Source organism: Xenia sp. Carnegie-2017, unplaced genomic scaffold (genome assembly GCF_021976095.1).
Source record: "Xenia sp. Carnegie-2017 unplaced genomic scaffold, XeniaSp_v1 HiC_scaffold_14, whole genome shotgun sequence".
In the NCBI taxonomy this organism is placed as follows: domain Eukaryota; kingdom Metazoa; phylum Cnidaria; class Anthozoa; order Malacalcyonacea; family Xeniidae; genus Xenia; species Xenia sp. Carnegie-2017.
In genome coordinates this window covers 5,602,407-5,627,206 of record NW_025813447.1, presented here as the reverse complement: position 1 = coordinate 5,627,206, position 24,800 = coordinate 5,602,407, and the positions used below count along the sequence as shown (strand labels likewise).

At 33.4% G+C, this 24,800-nt stretch overlaps 1 protein-coding gene across 1 annotated transcript in view; it reads right to left on the bottom strand.

The window, feature by feature from the left end:
• Window positions 1-24,339, bottom strand: part of LOC124433961 (cytosolic phospholipase A2-like) — a 66,737-nt gene extending 42,398 nt beyond the window's left edge. Inside the window, exons 1-5 of the mRNA XM_046983834.1 lie at window positions 24,229-24,339; window positions 13,806-13,841; window positions 11,941-12,022; window positions 9,823-9,903; window positions 5,483-5,629 (exon numbers count right to left, since the gene is read on the bottom strand). Coding sequence (XP_046839790.1) covers window positions 5,483-5,629; window positions 9,823-9,903; window positions 11,941-12,022; window positions 13,806-13,841 — 346 coding nt within the window. The 5' untranslated portion in view covers window positions 24,229-24,339. The remainder of the gene's footprint in view (window positions 1-5,482; window positions 5,630-9,822; window positions 9,904-11,940; window positions 12,023-13,805; window positions 13,842-24,228) is intronic.
• Window positions 24,340-24,800: the final 461 nt, after the last annotated feature.

The window sequence follows — 24,800 nt, the reverse complement described above, 5'->3', positions numbered from 1 at the left end:
TATCAGGGAAACTGGCAGGAACTTAAACATAAGACTTACTGAACACAAACGAGTTACTAAGAAACAAGACAAAACTAATCACATTGCCGAACATCACCGAATCACAAAGCACAACATTGACTGGGACTCGGCAAAATGCATTACTTACAGTACTGACTATAGATAAGGGCTTACATTAGAAAGTTGGTATACCAACTTGGAACAAACCCCCTGAAAAGATCACAGCAATTATCGGCACCTTACAAACGACTTATTCACAATACAAACAAACGATCAACTAAAAACATTACACTTCACACTAATTCACAATGACAATACACATTTCCTGTACACACAATACAATGACGTAAGAGCCAGATAACAAATACGGCTAACCTGACGTTTACTCCTCATTTGACTCTGAAGATGACTACCGCTAAGGTTGTCGAAACGTCAGTCAACAACAACAAAAACAGACCTTCTCAGGACTATACCAACCTGGACGATCTACATTTACATAAATGTAACTAATATGTATATAACTTAGTGTCATTAAGAAAAATTCAAGATCTCGCAAAAAGAGTATTAAAAAGCTTTTTTTATGATATAAATGCATAAAATCAAAATGATATTTTAAATACATAACACTCAGCTCTTGTGCTATCTGTGTAAAGCATAAAAGTGAGAAAAGAAAAAAACACATTCATAAAATGAGCCGGTTAGCTTGGTATATATTGTTGAAAGAAAACAATAACTAAGCAAGAAAAATTGTAGGTCATCAAATAAGATATATAACTGGAAAATTTTTAAAACGTAAAAGGACGTCGTGAATCACAGACTAATGGTTTTATAAAATGCTCTAAATATTGAAATATTTTTATGTATTTTTTGGCATTTAGTTCGTCACTATTTATAGTATAAGTTGGTCGATCAATCGTCCTCGATTCTTGCCGATAATTTTTCTCATCGTAATTATCTTGCTGTAGTATACACTTAGTAGATCCAATTTTAAAGCACAAAATCTTTAAAAAATACAACAATAAATAATTTTCTCACGTTTTATAACTGCCAAGAAGCCAAAGCAAACGTTAGTCGCAAAGAAATTAATTGTAACCAATGATTAAAACACGCATTATTTCAGAGGGGGGGGTTGATAAATATTTAGTTGCTTATTTGGCTTCAACCAATTACGGGACAAAACTATGGCAGTTATCGTTCCAGTTTATATTACAGTTCACTGTTTCGACAATAGTTGCTAGGCCTTTTTTCCTCTACAGTTAATATTATAGAACTCGATGCTCTGAGTGCAGTCATTGAGCTATATAAAGAACTGGAGGTATAAAAGGGACTGAAGCTGGTTGTTAAAACATGGCGGAAATGGCGAATTTTGGTTGTCAAAACTTCCACTTTAAGAAATATTTTTAACATTCGCTCCCTCCGGAATCCGGATTTCTATTACTGTTTATATTAATGACAACCAGTGAAAACAACCATGATAACGAAAGCATATAATATTGAAAATAATCCTTCTGTGGATTTTGAGAAATAGACACACACATTATAATGACGAAAATGTCCGATAAAGTAACGATTTTGTGATATGTCTTAGCTATGTTAGAAATAAACAGCAAACGATATTCTTTAGTAGTCTGTCAATGCATCTTCAATGAATAATCCCATGCTCACTACTTGAGTTTTTAACTGTTTGTAAACAGCTTGGTGCAACTGTCCTTCTTGAATAGATTGGTAAATCTTAGTTAAAATGCCCGAAAAGGAACGAGAAAATATTGGCTTACCCCTACGTGAACTGGAAATATATCCGAAAAAAGAAGGTATCTAGTTTTTGAGTGTTTTCGTAGGATTGATTCTGGTGTCTTACAAGCTATAACGTAATGATATTCTGATAAATTTACTGAGAACTTATAATGAAAACATCTCAAACTAGGAGAGCAAAAGAACAAAAATCAAAATACTATGATCATGTTGCTGGATGGAAATTTCTGATTTGAGCCAAGATATCAGACACTGGATTGTTTGTAAACAATTTGGTACAACCATGAATCTAGTACTGAACAGAACTAAATTAATTTCTCGTTGAAAATATGATTTCTGGAATTAAAGTGCATCGGTTTCTCTGACATAATACTATTTATTGCTGCATTATTATAGAGGTGAAGATATTTAGCAAATAATATAATTGTTATAGGCAGTCATTACTTATAATAATTGCACTACTCTTTTCTTGTGCCCTTACTAATTACTGTTACCTATACTAATTTTTTCTTGGTTGACAAATTTTTGAATTTTATATCATGCCATTGAATTTTTCCTTTTGTACCTTGGTAAAAGTATCAGTGAAAGACTTCCAAATCAGGTTTATCTAAAAATAGCATTTTGTACAAAGAACCTAAACATAATTGGAAACGTCTCATGATGAAAACAGACGTTGCTTCTTTTACTAGATAGCTTATTCTTATTCTTTTAAGTAATATCTACTAATTATTTATAACATACGAAGAGGTTCTTTGGCACCTACATTTGCTTCTTCAATATTCAACTTCATGTTTTCAATGTTTCATGCATATTGTCACAAGCTTTTCTTGGGTAAAAATTTCAAGGTAAGAGCAAACCTTAGCACAGTATTGAATAAAGTAGTTTTTATCTTGGTTTTGATATGTTAACATATTTTCCATAACAATAAATAATTCATTTACAAAAACATGAGATAGCATTTATAAAACTGTTAGCATAAAGGAAACCTTTATACACTATCATCATGATTGTCCATAATCTGTCAAATTGTACAAACTAGCTGTTTAATACAGGTAGTTTAAATGGTACGACATGTACCAAAGAGCAGGGGCGGATCTAGGATTATTCAAACATTAGTCATAAAATGTATGAGGCGCTCCGCACCTGGGCGGTCCGAAGCCTGGTTATTAAAACAAACTGGAGATTATATGATGATGCTGCTTCTTAAAAAATGTAGAAATATTACAGAATCCTACAACTGCTACCAAAATTTCATCTGCAATGACGTGTATGGTAGATTGCTACAAATTTACTTAATTAACAACACTTTGTTATTCACATCGCTAATATCATAATAATTCCTAATTACGTCTTTATTATATCAGTGAAGAAACAAAACAAATCGACATAGAAAAATAATCAGAAAGACATTTTGATGAGCGATAGTAAGTTGAAAACGGTATGATCAAACTCTACGAGATGTACATCATCAAAATATGCGAATTAAAGTACCTCTGTTGTCATTAAGCGAAGCAAAGTTTTCAAACAGCTCCTATGTGAACAACTTCAATATCGATGAATATGTTGAAGATATAAATACCTTTGTTCTTACTTTGTTGTAAATTTGTAATTTAAGTATTCATCTTCTAAAAATGCCTCGTACGGCTGAAATTGTCCTCGTCGCCTTCAACTTTCAAATTTCAATACAACTTGCCATCTTATTTTTCAGTCGTTACAAAGCCAAAAAACATAGCTTCAGGGTTAAAACTCTCTACCAGTTTTCCTCTACATGTCATAAAAATTTTGCTTTGATCAGAAGTTCATAAAAAGAATAAAAACGCGAAAAGTGTGATTTTGTAATACAAAAGTAAGATGCGTTAACCAGTCTAATATACAATCAGTGACCGCGCGCTAATAATTTATAGTAATTTGGATGACATGCTCCCCCTCGAGTCTTAATACAAATCAACGGGTCCAGTAAGTAAATTTATTATATTCGAGATCAGTGCAGGAAATACTGAAATAGTTTTAATCGATAAATGAAGGTGATCTATATTTTGCAATATGCTTTTGTTGAGAAATTTCTTGTAAAGGAACAAATCCGTGGAAAATATTAATGCTCTATACTATGCTCAAAATAACATTCTAAGCCACGAATTGCAATTCGTGGATCTTTAATTATGTTTACACTGAGGCAGACGGCGATGTTGTTTACCAAAGATCGAGCTCGTGGAAATAGTAATAGTGGAGAATTATCATCTGAAGTTTACATCTCTGTCAAAAACGGTACGATAAATAACGCCAATTTTCATTCAATTCGTATTATTAGTTCAGCACAAGTTGATATAAAGCGCTTGCGGTTGAAATCCACTCAGCCATTATAAATATGACATACTCATTCAAATTTGTCGTCTTTGGAATATGACAGCCCAGTAAATTTAGCTATATGCGATTTTTGATTGTTTTTATTTGCCTGGAAAGAACGAGGTGGGCTATACTATGATTATATTGTTCTTGTAATTATTGAACAATTACAATGATGATGTAATTTATCTTATTTTATATTCATGTTATTATGTCTTTCAGAAATCATGCAAATATTTTATTATGATATTTAAGTAAGATGAGAAGATTTCTATATGAAATTTAGCAAACATGAGTTTTTGCCTTAAAACCGTTCTATGGCAGTCTTGTCATCATAATAATTCTTTTTTTGTCCAAAGAGTAAAACATATGATCCAAAATAAATGCAAGAGTAGCAGTTTGTTATATAAAACCTATATAAAAACTGAAAAAGTCGATAGTCTAATATGGCTGCCACACGGCTTTAAGTCAAACACTGAGTTGTGTTATCCAGTTTTATACATATCAATGTTAATTCATCTTTAATGAAATATTTTGTTTGTCCGCCATTTTATTTTGTTTATTGCCAGACTCTGTGCGTTCAATATGGAATAAAGTCAAAGATTTTATTTTTCTTTGAAAAAAAATGGCAAGAGGCAAAGAATGAGCACCAATACACAAACAAACCAAATAAAAAAGCAGTGATTTGAAAAAAAGATAGAAAATGTTTTTGTCATAAATTTGTAAACAAAAACAACTTTGTAATATGGCAATATAGTTTTCAAAGCCGCTCAAAAAGCTTAAATATTAACATTTCTGTTTTAAGTAGGCTGAATAAACATGCCTTTTAACTCAGATAAAACGAAATTTTAAAAATGATCTAAAAATGATGACTTTCTTAACTCGTAGTGTAGACTACCTGAAGATTGCGTACTCAACTAGACGACGGTTACGTACATAGTCACGACTGCAAAATATCACGTAGGTCGCTTGCAAATGACGAATCACGTAGCGGTAGTCGTACTCATAGTTATATCTGAAACTCTCTAATTGAACTGTTAATATAAGACTGCCTAAAAAAATTTTTTGATCAAATAGTCAATTATATCGTAAATAATTATCAGCCAACTACATCGGTATTTTTCAAATTGTGGGGATCTCAACAGCAAATAACTAAGTTTACATCTTTGTAAAAATGCACAGTCTGAACACTGCAGTAATCTAGAAAGATGCCCAAATCCAAATATTGTGAATATTTTTAGTTTTACTCTCCCTCTAAGATGACAACTACATTTAAACATTGACTGAATTTTGTTAAATAAAGAAATTATTTTTGTTTCAATTGATAACGCAGTAAAGAACTACGCTTGCAAAACGACTATTTAAATAGAAATAAGATAATACTTACCTAACGTGTTTTTCTTTTCATTATGTAAGTAAAATCGGAATGTTTCATTCCAAACAGGGTTGTAAGTGTTTGATTTAGTAGTGGTCTTCTGTTTACTGTTAGGACTTGTGCGAACACGAAGGATCACGTAAGGGTCAGGCACATCAACTATGATCGTGATAAAGGGACAAAATAATAATTAATACACTTTCATTCAGTATAATTAAACATATGATTTTAGCGATATATGAGATTAAACGTCCAGAAAACTCCAAAACAATCAACTGTCCGAAAGCGCATCCTAAGCACTTTTAACAAATATCTCGACATTTAAGGGTACATTTCATCATTAATGTCACTCAAGGCATGCTTTTGGTTTGTAATAACTAGGTCGCAGAGGGAATAACAAATCTTAGGAGTGTCTGGTATATATAGTCAAGGAGAAATAAAGAAATGAGAAGATATTTATTTATAAAGTCTGTTATTGAATAGGTTCAGTGAATCGTGTATGAATTTACTTTGCAAATAATCTAGTTGAAAGTTTCCGACGTGAGGGAAAGCCGATTTCTGTTACCACTCGGCGATGTAAATTATGAAGTAGAAATGAGCTAAGGCTTAAAATAGAAAATTCTTCTGTTTTGAGTAAAACGGCAAAAGATTTACTTGGTCTAACGGGATTGACGTTGGATAACAGTCGAGCAAAAGGACAACTAGCTGGGTAAAGTTGCCCTCGAATTATAGTGTGGTATTAATGGCTTGCAAAAACATCCTGTCATTAACCTTTTCCAAAAGAAGTAAAAACGACTCGGGGGTGGAAAAGTCAATAAGAAGACATCAAACATAATTTCTATAGGTAGCGAGAAAGAAAATTAGAAACAATACATACTGGCTTGAATATTCATGGTACAATTTAATCTAAACCTCTCTTATATATGAATATATTGATTTAGAAATAAATACTCCTATTCCTATTATTAGGAGAAAATAAAAGTCCCAGTAATCAGGAAAGCGCTAAACCATAATTGTGGAAGCTTTATTAATATATTCATACTCACACTTGAGTTCAATAGAAACTAATATAGCGGAACATGAATTTATGAATATCACCTTGTCTGGTAATATTGCTTTCAAAGTGTTTATGCAATGAATTTTGACCCCCCCCCCTCCCGCCTTTTTTCCCTTTAAATAAAAATCGACAGTTTTAGAATAAATTTGATACATACATGAACATTTTCTGTTTAGTAGAAGGTAGTTAATACAGAACTAATGTGTGAACTTTTCAAGTGTCCATGTTAATAAATTGTGACGTCATAAGTGAAACACGTTTTGTTTACGAACTACAGATGTGTATGGCCGATGCCACATTACTCGTCGTTTTTCTATATATTTTGGCTCATAAAATGATTCCTACGCAATTATTTTTTATAATATGCTAAAATAAGTATTTTAGAAACAGATCACTGGAAACATAATCTTTTTTAAATAATATTTGTATAAGTAGTAGCATGATTTCGAGTGCAATTTGGGAAAACATGCACGAGTTAGTTCTTCAAAGACATCAAAATTGCACGAGTCCGAAGGACGAGGGCAATTTGAAGTCCTTGAAAAACTCACGAAAGCTTGTTTCCCAAATAGCACGAGAAACCATGCTATTACATTTGAATAATATACATGAAAAAATTTCTCAATTATCTTATTTTTCAATTCCATGGGCTATTACTTTTCACAACACCATATCTTCTACACATTCCGCTAGAACAAGGTATATACGTTTAGCAGTGTTGCTATTTTCATCCAGAAACACTTTGCAAACGGTGAACTGTAAACTCCATCGCTAAAGAAAATCTACTTAAAACGTACGCCAGCCGTTGTAATTGCTTTGTTTACGATAATTTAACTTACCCGCTTTTGAAATGTTTTATTTGGATTTGCTCTTACATTATGTCTTTGTTTGACTAACAAATCAGGAGCAGCTTTGAAGTGAAATCAACACTGGTGTTTCGGTTTTTTGCACCCGTGTTTCGCATTTTTGCACTGGTATTTAGGAAAAACTGCACTGCTCTTAACTCATCAGAATTGAGAAATTTTTTCATGTATACATTATATCGGAAAAATTCTCTGCTGTGTAAGTCTGTATTTGAAATATGGCGTGATGACTATAGTCATGGCTGTTTCTTTTTATTTAGCAAAACAATAAAATTCGTTGCATTAGCACTTTAAGATCCACGACGCACCTCTAGCACGACGACATTACCAAATCTAAAAACAACGGTGGCGTTGTAGCAACAGACCTGATTAAGAAAATCGATCACCAACACCATAAGTATTTTTAGAGGGATGACTAGTGTACGACTTGTTGCAGCATATGATGTAAACATTATAAACGCTTACGATTGTTGTTATTGTGGCTGGCACGTAGCCAGAGCGATAATTGAGGGGGCATATTCATATATGCATATCATACCGTATTAGTTTCTTTTGAAATCCATTGTTTTTTTTATAGATTATACAATGAGTACATGAATATGGGCTCCCTAACTATCGTTCTGGCTACGTGCCTGTATTGTGGGATGTAAACAGAACTTATTTAACTTCATTGGTTTAATCTTCATTTGCGGTTTACTAGTTCATGATTCAAAATCGAGCGTGGCCCATTTTAAGAAGTATTTTACGTATTGTGAACATTTTTTGGGCATATATTCCGACTCTGTAAAAAGTTCTCAAAATCGTTTAGCTTGGTGACGAGCAGCGATATCATTCTGGGATCAGTGTTATCAAATAGTTGGACAAGACGTTCTTTGAGTCATAGTAATCGTGCAATTATGATCCTGACAGATTTGTGTTAAAGATTTTTAACAATTTAATGGTGGAGAGTTGTGCATGCCCTTCAATTTTCTCCAAGCATGACAGTTTTTATTCTGACAGATCACAAAACTTTCTTGCTCACGAGAAAATTATAGATTGTTTAGTTACTGAAATATTCAATGTTTTTCCAAGATGCACGAGGCCTTAAATGTTTTATTCCTTTATAAGAAGAAGTGGATTGTGTGTTTTGCAGGGTATAATGAGATTATAATTAAAGTTTAATTCTAATGGAAATGCTATAAGATTCTGTTAAACATTTTGGTGAAACATTTCTTTTGTTGAAATGGATATATATTTCTCTAATATGAAACATTTCTGCTGTTGAAGGACAGTCTGTTTTCTATGAATATTACTGTTTGTAGATTCTTTGGTATAGCATTTTAGTATAATCTGATTTTTAATTTAACAAAGAGTTAAATAAATGGGATGAGGAATAACACAACTTCTGTATGTTTTTCTTCATCACACAGGTGTTTGTTAAAGGGGTACAGCCTTCTTGTTAAAATTTAATGCCTTGTATTTCTAGTAAATTATATATATCAGAAAGCTAGAATCAATTTCATATACATCAGAAAACCAGCAACAATTATAATTTACATCAAAGAGCCCCCTAGTTCAAATTATGGAAATGTGCCTCTGCATGTGATCATATAGACCAAAACCTACTGATAAATCTCATTGACAGGTCTAGAAAAAAGGCAAATTTGTTCTTCTTTGAGCTACAGAAGGCAACGTACATTTGTATAATTTTTACCTATAATATAAGGTACTCACTTGTTTTAGTGAATATCCTAATAATACTCACTTCATTTTTAAATGATGAACTAAAAATAGCAGTTCAGCAGAACAATCACCATACACAATCAAATTTCGTAATTTTGACGTAAAGGCATTTCTTTTATTTTATTCGTAATCCTTGATTCTGGCGATATTTAATAACTTAGTTGCCGTCAACGATCAATTGTTACACACTTATCCATAAACAAACGAAATTTTTCTCAAAATACTATATCACTGCAGTAATCGCCATACAAACACTAGCTCTAATTTCAAAACTAGGAACCAAAATGCGGAAATTGATCAGGTGATCAATATTGCTCAATAAACGATAGGGCAGAGATCAATAGGTGCTCTAACTTTTACACATAGAGGGCTCTGATCAGCGACATCATGAGGGCGCGTTGCGTGATCTTAAGTTTGCTATTAACAGAACAAAACAAGGCAACCATATTTATATTACAGTGGCGTAACTACAATGGGCTCAGAGTGGGCGAACCCACGGCCCCCTGGCCCATGTCAGATTAGAAAATTATCATTATACTGTGGATTAAAACAGGAAAAATTGCATATCATAAACTAGAAATGGTAGAAAGCGAAATCATACCAGATGTGGCAGTTATTAGATTTTAATACGGTTATCGAAGGGGTCCCCAGTTGTGCTGCTACGCCATTGTATCATTGTAATTTTAATGGCATAAATATGTATGACAACTTACAAACATCTGGCAGAACACCTTTTACCAATCTGTAAACAGGTCCAACCCAGCTTGATAACCATAGATGCGCATAGCTATTACCTATGTGAAAACAATGACAATCTAAGCAAATCTTTAAATTTGAGCAATTCTAAGTTCGTTAATAGTCAAATATATAAAATCTAGATAGCAGATATTCTTTAAGCACATATTTCAACTACAATCTCAGTTTACCACATGTTATGCTGTGTATTATGTTGCACACTCATCCTTTACGTTTTCCACCTGCAATATCGTTTGTAATGAAAACTGTGCTCAATAATTACTTAATTGCTATAACGATATTTGTTTTGTTTAATATCAACATTTTTGTTTTTACGAGCATGTTACAGGCAGCAAAACATAAAAATATTATGGTTCATTTAAAACAACATTATCTTTTCTGTGCCTAACATGTCTGTTTTAACCTTAAATGACCAGAAAAACTGTTCAATTTTGCTTCATATATCCAAACGCTTGAAACAGATAGTAGGGAGCTCTAGGAAAGTCTACGAACATGACAACGAGTACGAACTACGTCATTTTGGCTCGAAAACATGGCTGTGACAACAACAACACGTAGCCGTCATCATTCCCGGGACGATTTTTTGTAAAAAATTCACAGTCGCGACTACGATGTCTTATTAAGCAAAAAAAGTGGCATATTTTTTCATTGTGTAAGAAATTAGTTTACAGTACTATTTTCGATCATCCAGGCTTTACTTCAGACATATTTCTAAACGCAATTGAAGTGTAAAATAGTTCAAATATATCATACATAAAATGTGAAATAGTGAAGATTTTTTTGTCTAAAGAGTCATATATTCTCGCAAAATCAGTATTACCGATTCGTTGATATCATTATTGATAAATAGAGCCGTAGCTGGCTCGCAATTTTCAGTGTTTTTCACAATAAAAAGCCTCGTTCTGTTGTTTACAACTAAACAAGATTTTGACTAAGCGACATGTACAACAAACATCCTTGTGCCATTCCCTTATATGGTCAAACTTCGTTGAACTCGTTGTCGTAGTCGCACTCCTGCTGAAGCTCTCTGTTATAATTGTCCGTAATGGAATGGCTTGACTAAGAACAATTGTAATCCATTTTTTGAAGTAGCAAGAAACATTTTTAAATAAACTTGCACAATTTCAAGAGCTATTTTTAATTTTTTAACAACTCTTTCTGAATTTATCAGCAAAAATTTATTAAAGCCTAAGAAACTATCATTAATATTGAGAATTGCATGTATTAATTCAATTAATAGAATAAATGTACATGTAATGACTTAAATAATACAACTACAAATCTGAGTTATAGCTATAGTTATACGCTTATTTTATTAAAGCAAATGCCTTGGTAAACATATTTCTTCTTTCTTACACTTGTCCTTAAAACACTGGTATGTTAATAACTATCCTGATTTAATAATGGAGAATAGAGAATTAGAAAGAGACTATACGATCTTATAATAACACAAAAATAATTGTAAGTAATCACATTACTGTCAAATATGTAGCTAACATTAACATTATTATACCATCATTCATATTTCTGCGTTGAAATTGGTCGAGCAAAACGATTTCATATCAATCTCAAAAACATCAACTTTAGTATGCAAGGCGATTTGATAGTGTACACATTCCTTAGAGTCAAAAAATTCGTTCAACAAGGGCACTGAATAACTGCAGGAATTGAAGCGTTGCTAAAAAAATTTATGTGATGGTCTGTACTCTAAATTCTCATTTATAACTTGAATACCATGAAGTCAATGAAAGGTTTTGGCTAAGCCACTGCATGTTTTTGACTTGTTTATTTAAAATTGAGGGAAAATTCGAAGTAGAAAGACAACATCAATAACATCATTGTGCGATTCAAACACATTAACGTTAACTTCATCATTAACTTATAGAAGAACAAGCTTTAGAGAATAAAGGCTATTAAAATTTATGTTCTTTTGTTTTGTTGGAATTTCATTTTGTATTAGAAAAACCAAAATTGAGTCGTTCAAAAGAGTCGGATTCATAAACTTGGAGCTTGTAAAATTTTTATCATTTTGTTGAGTTTATAATAGGCTAACAGCCGTAAAAGTCTTCACTTACAAGCATCAAAGAGAGGCCAGGTAGTGATATTTTGTGCTTTCACAACTGTTACAAACAAAACCCTTACATTTTCGTCTTTGACCTACCAACAAAAAGAGATATTAAAATTTAAATCAATCACGTCAATGCTGAAAAAAAGCTGGAAATGAAGATAAAATTCGTTAAAATGGACGATCACTAAGTTTTTGCCAGTGTATTTTCATTTTAAGCAATAGTAACTAGCATTGCTTGTTTGTGAGGAATCTGTTAAATATTTTCTTCAAATGTTCGGAATGCTTTTTTCATTGTTTATTTCGGGTATTCTGATGCAGCTGCCCGTGAACAAAGTTTTCGAATTAAGTCTGCTATGCCAATTCGAAACAGCTTGCAGAAAGACATCAATGTAAGGCCCTAGGCAAAAGGTATGCGATGCCTGTAGCATGGTGCCTTACTGACAGCTTTTCTTTATTTGGTCGGCACAATTCTTTAATATAGTTGTATGCTATCGTGTTATTTCTGTTTGCATAAATGCTGGTGATGAATCACCGTGACACCGTCGTGCACATTAGCACCGGAATCAATCTTTGCACTACTGTAGACTATCCAAGTAATAAATCTTACGGCCAATTTTGTTAATTTTCTTCACCGTTTATTGTATGAACAATATAATCTCCTCGGAACACTGTGCTTTTGTAATCTACAGATTGAAGTTTTTCGATTGAGGTAGTTTAGCATACCCCTGAAAATTTCCATGCTCATTACAATTTAAACAAGTATTATTTCTCGTTTGACGATCCTCTCTTTTGTGTACAGTTGACCTGGCGCATCGTAGACATTGACAAGTTTTCTTGTCTAAATATTGAACGGCACTCCTTTATGATTCCATTTTAACTCCAGATTTCATGTCGTGTCAATATACCTCTTTGTCCTTTTGCTTTTGCGTGTAGAATCAACCCGTTGAGGAGGTTGTCTTGTATTACCTCGTTATTTAGTGTTCCTAGTTGGTAAGTTTTGGATACTCTATACAAATCTGCCACAAAATCGATGGCTGATTCTTTTTTTCGAATAACAAATAAAATGTGATGCAGAAAGCTGGTTTAACTTTCGCGTGTTTGGAAGACTTTATATAACGTCTTTGTCATTACCTCCCACAGTAGATACAAAAGTATTCATTTATACTTTGTCATCTCTGTTGTTCAGTAGCGTATCTAGCAAAAGTTTCATTATGGAAGGCATACGTTAAGTAAGACACAAGTACTATAAGGAAGTTTATTATATATTCAAACTATATAAGTGTGTGTTAAAACTCAATTTTCAGATCTCCTCTCTCCATTTCTTTTAGTGGCCCTGATCGTAAAAGCAAAGTTTTAAGTTCACCCATACTAAATTAAAGGTAACTTTACGGTTTTCGAATGTACATAGAATGTTGAAAAACGATATCATAATGTAGAAACGTTTGTATGCAATATTGATTCTACTGAGTATTCTGAAACGCTCTTAGATCTCAAGGAACTCATAAAACAACAAAACAACATAATCCCATGTTTTTGGCTTGTAAGATTGATACATTTTCATAAGTCTTGGAACATTTTCAAGTCTTTCAGAATTTATATGCGCAGAAGATATTTATTTACATCATTCATCATCAGGATTGGAAAACTCAGTACAAGAAATTGAGAAAATATATATATGTTCAAAACCCACAGTTCTGTAGTGTGTTTTAGGTCTGTGAAGTGTTGAAGAAACTCAAGAGGCAATATAATGGTAAGCAACTTGTTTTGTCTCTTAGCAACAATTTTCCCAAATTTAATACTCTTAACATAAAGCTTCCTTTAGATAAGGTTTGCTTTACAGGCTACAAAGTATCATAATAGGGTTGCTCTTACCTTCAGTTTCTCATACTGCTCGTAAATCATGGCCATCTAAAGTGGGAGAAGTAAAATTTTACTTATAAAGCTATGTGCAGGGTATTTTACTTAAGAACAGGCAAAGAATTGATGGCAAAACTGGGAAGAGAAATTCTTAAACAAAAATTTTGCTTGTTTGAAAATGCTTCTAAAATTTCAGTTTATAGAAACAAAAAAGAAACAAAAAACACCCCTCTTTTCGGCAACAATTGAATACTGATTAATGTGCCACTGCCAGCAAAGAAATTGTTCGTAATTGTAAGTATGATTTGTAACGTATAGGTAAAAAAAAATTTCAATTTTGACAAATTATACTCTTGTCATGGCGGTTTAAGTTGCCTTCCAAAATGGACCTTGTCCGTCTTCAATTGAAGTCTATATCCAGCAAACTATGGACGTCATCCAAGGTAGTTGGTAAATATATTTAGTATTGACAAGTCTCTTGCATGACAGGACATAGGGAAGTCGTTCCATACTTCGTCGTCCATAAAAAGAGCATTTTGCAAATTTTAAAACACCATAAAAATGGCACGATTAATTCAAAGAAAAACGTTTTCACTGATATGTTAGAAATTACAATTGAATTTAATATCGCAATTAAATTATTTCGCCGACATGAACACTTTGAAACAAGAACTGGCAGTTTAAGTGTTAGTCAAGTGGAAAAGTAACATTTTATAATTTGCTTGAAAAAACATATGAAACTTATTAATCTGTTTTGATAATAGATACAAAATTTTTTGTTCATTTTCAGAAGGAGACAGGCTTGATTGCGACGATTTTATTTTTATTTGTTTTGGAAAAGTTTTACAATTTAACATTGGTTTCAATATTCTGAAAGCCTGCTTTAAAAAGAAATATTGCAGCAGTTCTGCGAGCACAGTTAAACGTGAAAATACAAGAAGCAGCACCCCCTCTTCATAATTTAAGATAAAAAAAACTAGTTCTGTTTGCACGTGTAAGCCTGTCAGTTTTATTTACGAACAATTTTATTTACCAAATGCACGATTCACATGGCGACGCAAGCTACTGCACGTGCACATCAAGGTTAAAAGTCAAAATGACAATTAAAATGAACAAATGTATATTAGGGCATCAGCCACGCAGCAGAAACATGCTAAGTAACAACTTTCGTTTACCCCATCTGAGGACTACTTTTTCATTTCTTTATACGTTAGCTGTGATCAGTTTTACGCTAAAACAACAATGTTGTAATTTGCCAAAAGTGCAACTCTTGAGATAAAAAATAAAAAAAAGTTGAATTTATTAAAATCAAAGAATACAGACAGTTCGAGCATGAAAAATGAGCAAAAATTTATATTATGACAATCCCATGCAATTAATTGCTACTGAAATAACGACAGCTGCATACTTGCCAATATGCTGAATTAGCAATTTTATGCATTATTTAGTCTTACAATTATGCACTGCATGAAGGACCATTTCCTACAAACGTTTTGTAGAGCACAAAAGAGCCAACCACATATTACAATATCTAAGGACTCTTTATTCTGAAATACGCTTGTAATGCGCTTAGAAACAGTCTTGTTCAGCATCGTCTATATCAATGTTTTCTTGACAACAATCATTATCATCATTTTCATCATTGTATGAAGTTTTTATATTTTGAAATTCAGATCAAGAGCAGAGCTCAGTGCACTCCATGTCCTTTTTCTTGAAACCACATCTTTTTTTTCTTACAGGCAGATTTGCAACTGCAGCTAGTGTCTTCCATTGCAGGTACACCAGAAAATCGTCTAACAATAATTCTTTCATTTTTCTCTACTTCTTGCCTATGATTCCCGTGATTACATCCGGTGATATATAAACCAAAAGCGTCCTTATTGGGAGGCAAACAATACTCCCTAAGTTTTTGTTGGCGGAATATGTCGTATCGTGCATCATTCACAGTCTCAGCTTTTAAATCACCAAACTGAGCACAAGAATATTTTTCAAGGTTATTGACAACTACGTCATTCACCTCTCTTGTCGATCCCAAATCTGAAAAGCCCTGAAGAAACACTTGTCGATGGATAGCAATCACTTACAAAGTCCACACATTTTCCTTAATGTGACATTAAAAAATACAAGAATGTCTTGAGTAAGTTCTCCAAATGTTTCGGGCAAAAGAACTGTGGATTAAAATACGTCATAACATCAATGAGGAGTCAACTGTCTTCAGAAAAATCATCGATAACATAATAAGGAAATTCAGCATTTAATGACTGAAGTATCTTTGCTTTGTTAGTTTTGCACATAGTCCAAGTTATGGTTGATAACGATAATGGGTAGCGACCACGGCAAAATAAAAGCATTTGTTACATATCAATGGACCATTTTTGTCTATAACACTGGTCAACAAAAAGAAACTTTTTAAAAGGTGTCTGATATTTTTTGACAGATTTACTATATTTTTGCTATGCTAAATCTAGAAATAACATTCATTTTGCTCTCGGAGGTCAAATTTTTTTGCAAATTTGAATTTAAAATTATGCGACTTTAGTTATATTTTTTTAAAACAATGTTTTCAAGATGTACATGTTTTCAAGATGTTTCAAAACAAAATGTCAGTTTTTATGATAAAATTGCAGTATTCCAAGAAAGAATCATGTACACTTCATGTACAGTACATGTAACTAAAAATAAAACTTAATGTTTGCATTATTACGGTCTAAATTTTCGTTTTTGATTGTCGCGAATGTTTTGGTGCTTGCACATCTCTTTTTAAATTCCAACAGTAGTCTGCCATCATCACCATGTCCCACCTTTCTCTTAAGTCATGGTGAAAGCGTTCTCCTTGCTCATCGCTTAAAGAGCCAAGATTTTCGGGATCAATACCAGCTTTTAATTTTTCAGTTGACAAATTGGGGAAGGTTTTACAACGAAACTGAAAACACCGTCCATCTTTATCCAAAGTTTTAGTGAATTGCCTTATCAAACCGAACTTTATGTGCAGTGGAGGAAATAAAATACGTCCCCTGTCAACTAGAGGCTTGTTTATCACATTTTTTGCTCTACAACTTGCAAGCTCTTCACGTACTGGCCATTCTTTTTTCACGTAATGATGATAATGATGAGTACGATCCCTACTATCCCAGAGGCATAAAAAGTATGGGTATTTGGCAAATCCAGACTGTTGACCAAGCAAGAAGTTGACCATTTTAAAGTCAACGCAAATCAGCCATTTATGTTGGTCATAAGAAATTTTTCTAGGACGTACTTAATTGCTTCATGCTGTTCTTTAATGTTGTCGAATGTGCCAATGGCACAGATGCAAATTGATTTCCATTGTGTAACAACACACATTTCAAGGACCTTTGCTGCTGTCGATAAAAGTCGCCAGTCCTCTGATTTGTATTCAGGTACGCCGAGATGTTTCAGTAGCTCTACTATGTCATTGCGATAGACTAATTCTTTTTCTTGAGCAAAATATCTTAAAAATTCCTGGTGCCTGGTACGGAAGAAAAGTACCTTAACTTTACCATTTAGCATGTTCTTGTCCTTTAAACGAGATGCAAGAAGTTCGGCAGAGTCTTTTGGCAAATTTAAATCGCGAACAAGATCGTTTAGTTCGTTTTGGGAAACAATTTTGCCATCGGGAAAACAATTTAGTCATGTGGAAAGGATGCATCAACGGTAGTGGCAATGCTTTGAGTTTCATCCTGGCTACTACTGCTTTCTTCAATACTTGTATCTTCAAATACAAGTACGGGAATTTCTTCACTATAAGGAGTAGGGCGCATAGCTGACGGTAGATTGGGATACTCCAGTGTTGTGCGATTTTTTCTGTTAATTCCCATGACATTGATAGCACAAAAGTAGCAATCGGTTGCATGATTTAAGGCTCTCGCCAAATCATGGGGATGCCAAAGTTCATGGACTTTTGCGTGCCATCTTTTGCAAACCATGTGAGGTGCCCAACTTTTGTCTTGATCGCCGAGCTTCATGCCAAAATATGCATAGTAAACGCGCTTGATAAAGGTAGTGACAGTATTGCGATTTGGTGCAAGTGTGTATTCACCACAAACATAGCAAAAAACATCTGGCTTATTTTTCTTATTTCTACTTTTTATTATTTTTTACGTACATTAATATGTTGGTGTGTTTTAACAAGTTTTACCATTGAATTTCAGTATGGGCTAAATAAAGCCTTATTTTATCTTTAAATATCCCATAATAATCGCAAAACCTAAACTCCCTAATTGAAATTCAATCAAAAATTGCTTATTCAAATGCTTTCTTCTTTGTATTGCTAGTGCTAAAAAATTTAAATTTGTTCAGATAATAGAACTTTAAAAGGTAAATGGTTAGTGCTTCTGTTGTACCTTTCTCGGGTATTTAAAAGTTAAAAAATAGAAAATTAACGATAGTTTAAAATCTCGACCTGACCCAGCAAAAATAGTGTTATTTTTGGACTCAGCACATCAAAATTATCCAAAATCAGTTTACAAAACTGAGACACCAAATTTGCTGTTGACCAGTGTAATTAAGAACAATCTGATAAAAGTGTTTCTGTGAGTTTTTAATGAGATTGCCTCATTTTTTTTGGAAGTTAATTACGATGCAGACTTGTTTAATGTTTCCAATGGCTTAAGTTTCATTTTCGAAATTTTAGAAAAAATGTTGGGTTCTTCCATCAACAGTTTGTTGGAGAGAAATGAAGTAAAAACTTTATTTTCTTTGTCAAAAGCTGTTGATAAATCAGAGGCAATATCTTCTGGAGCAGCAACACGACTTGATAGGCGAAGAAGATCTTCTTTTTGATCATTTTCAAAAGAATTGATAATTTCATTTGTATTCTCGTGACCTCCTCAACATGTTCTTCATCTGCTTTTATCCTAGATGCATCAGTCACTTTACGTGCTCTAAAGGATAATGAAAGAAATGCTTTTTTTAAAACAAAATAAAACTTCCAATAAATTTTTTTTGACCTCGTGTTCTTCTCAATACCAGCGATAATTTTGCATTCTTTAGCTAAGGCGACTGTTTAATGTTGAAACAAAATCCAACGTTCGAGAGCTAGGCGATTGAGAGAAATGCCAATGACTCCACCTTTGTTCTGGATTGTCGGTTGAATGTTTGCCCAATCGTTTGATCACAGGCGATGGATGAAAAACCATTGGCATTTTTTGTCTTTAGACGTCAGTTTTGTGTCACACCATTGACGGCGTCTAAAACCCCACAAATGCTATAAAGTCAGAAAGCAACAGCAAAAGGTGTAAAGTTCAATTTGCTCCAACGTATTTAAAACTATTTGATTAGATGCTACCCTAGGTGAGTAAAATTCAAAGGATTCATTTCAAATCTGAGGACAAATGTCGTTGATGATAAACATGATCATATATGAAGAAAAACTATGGATAAATTGATCGTATTGATGACAAATGCAAATCCCAGTCATTTTTTCTTGATCCACGAAGAAACAGCACAAATATTTGCACCATCTAAGTAAGTGATGTCCAAAATGAAAAGAGTTCATCATTTTCACTCCTCTCGGTGATATACACTGTGTATAATCAGTATAAAAATCCTGAATTGTTTGACTATAAACAAGGCCCTTAAAGTTATCGTTAGGAAAGGCGTTCAGAAATGATATGAAGAACTCAGTAAAAGAATTGACGAATCCTGGCTTTCTAATGCATGAATAACTGAAACCTCGAGAGTTCCATGGCTTCCATCATTTTCTAAGCTATTACTGATCTATTATATTTTTTAAGACATGACTCCACAAAGTGAACCCGTCGCAACCCAGCCTGAGTTAATCATTTTTTCCTGTAGTAGTGCAGTATGTAAAGGACAAATGACTTTTAATAAGGTGGATGGTTAATAACACTAAGTATTTTGCCTCAGGTCCTGAATTCTTTAAATACTTTCCAATATAGCTACAATATGACATGGTTGTATGAAAATCACCCAGACAAACAATGTATCTTTTGGTGTACACGTAGTTCTTTCACCGCACCACCTGGATTTTTGAATAAATTGCTTTGTCAGCCAATAACCAGAACTGTATAATCTAGCTCTCCTCAAATGGCAATCTGGACACTTTGATGTAAATTTCATTTATTGTCGACCATTCTGTCATGTGATTATCGATTATGGGCGATAATCTGATTGTGGAAAATCGAGAAATATTTGGGTGGGAAAGACTATTGAGCCCTGTTCAACTGGACAATTTACTTGACATTTTTTTAGATACAAAAATGTCAAAAAAATGGCGAAGTTTTTGAGGAAATTTCAGTTTTATCAATAATCTGTGGTAATCTTCTTTGAAACACGGGGTGTATGTAAGAGCACCATAAATTTCGTTTTCATCATCAGAGCTGTCTTCTGTAGGTATTAATAAATTCGCAACTACTGAGTCACCACGAAAGTCTTCAGAAAAAACTTGCAAAAAACTTATTTCTTCTGACAGGAAAATTGGAAACAAGATGTGGATCACTCCCTTTTATACATTCCTTCAGGTTGAAATCCTTATCTCTTGAACCATCTTCATCATCTTGTTCTTTACATCCTGTTCATCTGGTTTTGATAAAAATTGATAACATTTTTTTGAAACGAGTTAAAAATGTCATTTGCATCGAATCCAAAAGAACTCTATGCTTACCTTATCGCTGTAGAAAACTTTTTCTTTCTTGAATATAGCTAATGCATACGGTGGCTCACAACGGACACCACACAAAATAATAAGAATTATACAAAATAAAATATTAATACATACACAAAATACATTACACACATGCGAAATAAAAATACACACACAAAATACATTATACACGCTCAAAATAAAAACACACGCAAAATAACAATAGACACGCAAAATAAAAATACACACACAAAATATAATCGCGGTTGCTTGAAGTGTCTGATAGCTGGCTACTATCAGTTTATTATAAGATTGTTATCAGATATGTGTACTTGTGATTTTAACCTGTGGTCGACTAGTTCTTGTCGTTGTATTTAACAGTTTTAACTGCGAAATATTTTAAATGACATTTGGAAAGGAATCGAAAGCAAGCTCTTTCGACACTGAAGCGAAAAATCAATAAGAGAAATAATAAGCAATTATTGGATGAGGTTGAGCATCACTTTGCTTCGGCAGATAACATTGACCTCGGTCTGAATAATTCTTATATCATGCGAGAAACGAATTCAATAATTGCTTTAATATTCACTGAGATATTACCATAACATATCAACATAAAACATTTTTCAAACCTTCGCTAATTTGTTTTTGTCAGACGGTTTATTCAAGTTCGTCTCGTTTAAATATATTGCAAATGTGCTTAATGCCAGCTTCACCGCTTTTTTAGAGTTTTCCGCATCCTTTTCCTTCAAAATCTCTCACATCGTTTTAGAAACTGTGGCAAACATCGCTGTTGTTTTATTTGTTTTCAAAACCGGCTTTTAATGGTGGCCATATTTGTAGAAACTATTATCTGTAGGTTATGACGTCTAACCTACGGATATGGAGAATTATCTGCAGAGAATTGACCAATCACGGCCGAGAATGCTCACATAGTGAATAATAACTAGCGTTAATTGCGCCGCACGCTCCTGGCATAATAGTGACCTTAAGATTTCACGACGCGCGTTACAACGACGCGAGCTTGGCGCGCATGGCCTGGTGCGAATGCGTCCGCGTGTCATTGTAAGTTAAGTCATTAAGATTGGATTTCCTTAACGACGCGAACTTGTGAGTTCACTACCTATACTTTCAAAAAAATGGCCTCCTTCAAAAAAACAAGAAATGCTATAGCTGTTGCGTATGACGCCGATTTGATAAACGAAGAAGAATTGATGAGCAATCATTTGATGCTGATGAGAACTGTTCTGCCATTTTCTTGCCTTGCTAAAAGCAAAAATGTAAACATATTTTACTCACAGATAAATATCAACACATCAATCACATACCAGACTCCACAGACAATTGTAACAGGTGAATTAAAAGCTGAATACTTACTTTAAAACTTTTTTTATGAAAAATTCCACCTTCGATGTAGGACGACGTGGGATTAAGCAAAGACGCCGCGTAGTAGAAGCACAACAAAACTCAACGACGCACGCACATGCGCATTGGTTTAAAATTCATTTCCGCTCGCGTTGTAGATGAGCGCGTCGTCAAATCTTAAGGTCACTAATAATGTTTCGTGCCAACAGTGGTGCACAATCACTTGACAAAGCTTCTTTTTGTCACAAATGTGGTGTCCGTATAGGAACATCAGAATACCGGAGGTTTGCCTAAGTCTGACGATTGCCCTATACGGATAACCACGATTCAAATAACCTGTTATCAAGTGTGTAATTCGGACCGTGGTTTGTGGACGTTCACGTATGCCTGGAACTTTCAAAAACGCAGGAAGGCAGCAAAAATTTGCGCGGACTTTTGGTAATTTTTCTCTTTGCTTTAACTTTTTTTTCAGCAATACTCTAAATTTTGGCAATTTTTGATCATTCTGCATGTTTTACTAATATTCTTGAAATTTAATAATATTTTAAAAAACTAACGCAAGGTTTACTTTTGAAATTTTATAAACATAAAAATGCCATCTTTTTTACAAAAGGACTGGAACTACCTGGAAGATGCCATCATGCTGGGTTCAAAGATGGCGGCGAAATTATCGTTCCAGTTGTTATTAGAGTTCACTGGTCTGAAATGCGTGTAAACATGGCAACGACATCGTCTCATTGATTTGTTAAACTGTAGTCCCCGCGTAAGGTAAACGAACAGTCATATTTTGATGAGTGGCTGATGGCTTATAACACGATACTGCTCAAACTACACTTTCAGTCGCTAAATATTACTAAATATTATTTGTAGTAGTAAAGGTTGTTGGAAAGAGGGTCTTTTAAAATGCGACAGGGAAAACATCAGCACGCTGGCACAAAAATTATAAAACATTCGATAAGACTGGCTACGTTTATTGAGAGCAAGTCATATGCGTTTTTATTTGACAGTTGCATGAACGACATCTCATATAGACAAACAAAATAAAAACGTATTGTCGGCAGTATTGCATTTGTATTAGAAAAATGGTTTAATTTCAGTGTATATGATTACTTAAATATTACTTAAATTGTCGATGACTCGTGGGTAAAATCATACATGAAATTCCCCTTTTATTTGACCATAAAGAGTAGTTTCTGGTGACATGTATTCTAAGCTAAGGCGTTTCGGCAAAAGCAAGAAAGGTTTTTTTAAAGTCTTGACATTTTTTAAAGGTTCGTGTTAATATAGCGTTTGACATAAAACATCATTTCAATTAGCTATGTTCACCACTTTACTTTATTCTGTGGTCATTTGTTTGGTAAGATAACAGCACTATAAGCAATGCGTTCAAATTTTTGTAGTGTTGATAATTTTTGTATTGATATCTAATTTTGCTCTGTTTAAGTTTTCTACATCCTCTATTTAAAATGTGAGATTTTATTGACAGTTAGATATTTTCCTGCTCAATAAAACTAAATAGGATTATAAGATTATTATATTATAAATATATTAAATGATGTCATGTATAGAACATTTTGGAAAAACATTAAATGCTGTTCACGTCAGACGATGTTTTAAAATTTGGAACATTATCCTATTCATCTTAGCTATTGCAATTTTTTTATCGAAAAATTTTTTTGATTCGTTGCGTATGATACAATTTTTGATGTCATCGATGACGTCATTTTAACGCCACATATGACGTCATAAATTTTTGACTAACGTACGAAAAATCCTAGATCCGTTCCCACAAAAAGAATCAATGTCTTTAATGTATGATTAACAAAGTATTGAAAGAGCGAGATCTTTTTCCTAACAATAAATTAACTATAAAATATAAGCAAATATTCTTTACACGGCCTTTTAAAAATAAGCTTCCTTTGGCATTTGCATTGCAATATGATCTTCTTTGCTCTGTAAACAACAAAGTACTTTGACCGGTCAAAGGTTACAAGTGTGACAAAAAATATGCAGAAATATCAACGTAAAATGCAAACTAGTCGACACATTTTTTGCTAATTTCGGTAACTTAAGCAAACTCAACCATCAACCATAAAATAAAGTTTGTAATAGTATAAAAAGAAACCACTCTGCCGTGTCAGTTCTTTGCCAATTGCTAGCAAAACGGATGATGTATTTTCTTTGAATACGAAGCGATTGTTTTAAATTTGACATGATGTTTAAGTGGCGCTTTGTAAATCCATAAAACTTGAAGTTTGCACATATCACATATTATGCACAACAATGCTGCTTCATAAACTGTGCTCAGTTCATTCGTATTGCTGCTTTCCTTCTTTAAATCTATTACACAGTGTATAAATGTCTGTTCACAAATCTCATATGAGCTTATATGACACAAATTTGAGAAACACAACAGTAACAAATGTTGATCTTTATAGCTGATACGAATACCTTTGTACTTATCCGGTGTGATACAATCTGCTTCTTGAACACGATGATGTTAGATGAACGTTTTGTCTTGAGTGATCACTGTCGTTTGCTTGTTATTCGATATGCTCATACTTATCTAAAGCAGAAGAAAAATGCGCAGAAAATTAATCATTTTGTAGAGCATAGTTTGTCACGTGTCTTAGTGTGATCAAATAACCTGCTATAAAAGATAGTCAAAAGCATTTATTTTTACGGCACTATTTGGCCCATTAGCCTTTATTAAAAACTTTAAAACGTGAAAAAAGATGTTTCGAAACCCTGAATTTAAATAGCTCGAATTTTGAAAATCAATAAGTGTTAACATTATAAAACAAAATGAAAACACTTGTGTTAACCAAACGTACACTTATAAACACACAAGTGGGAATTGTATGAAAGTCTGCGCACCACCACGAGCAATTTAGTGGCTGTTTCCAAAATTTAAAAGATGTCTGTTTTAGTAATCTATAGGTGGGCTTTCTAAAGCGACAGATCTTCCAATAAGCTGCTTCTCTAGAATAAGAGCTGTCTCTCTGGACTGAGACATTTCAGAT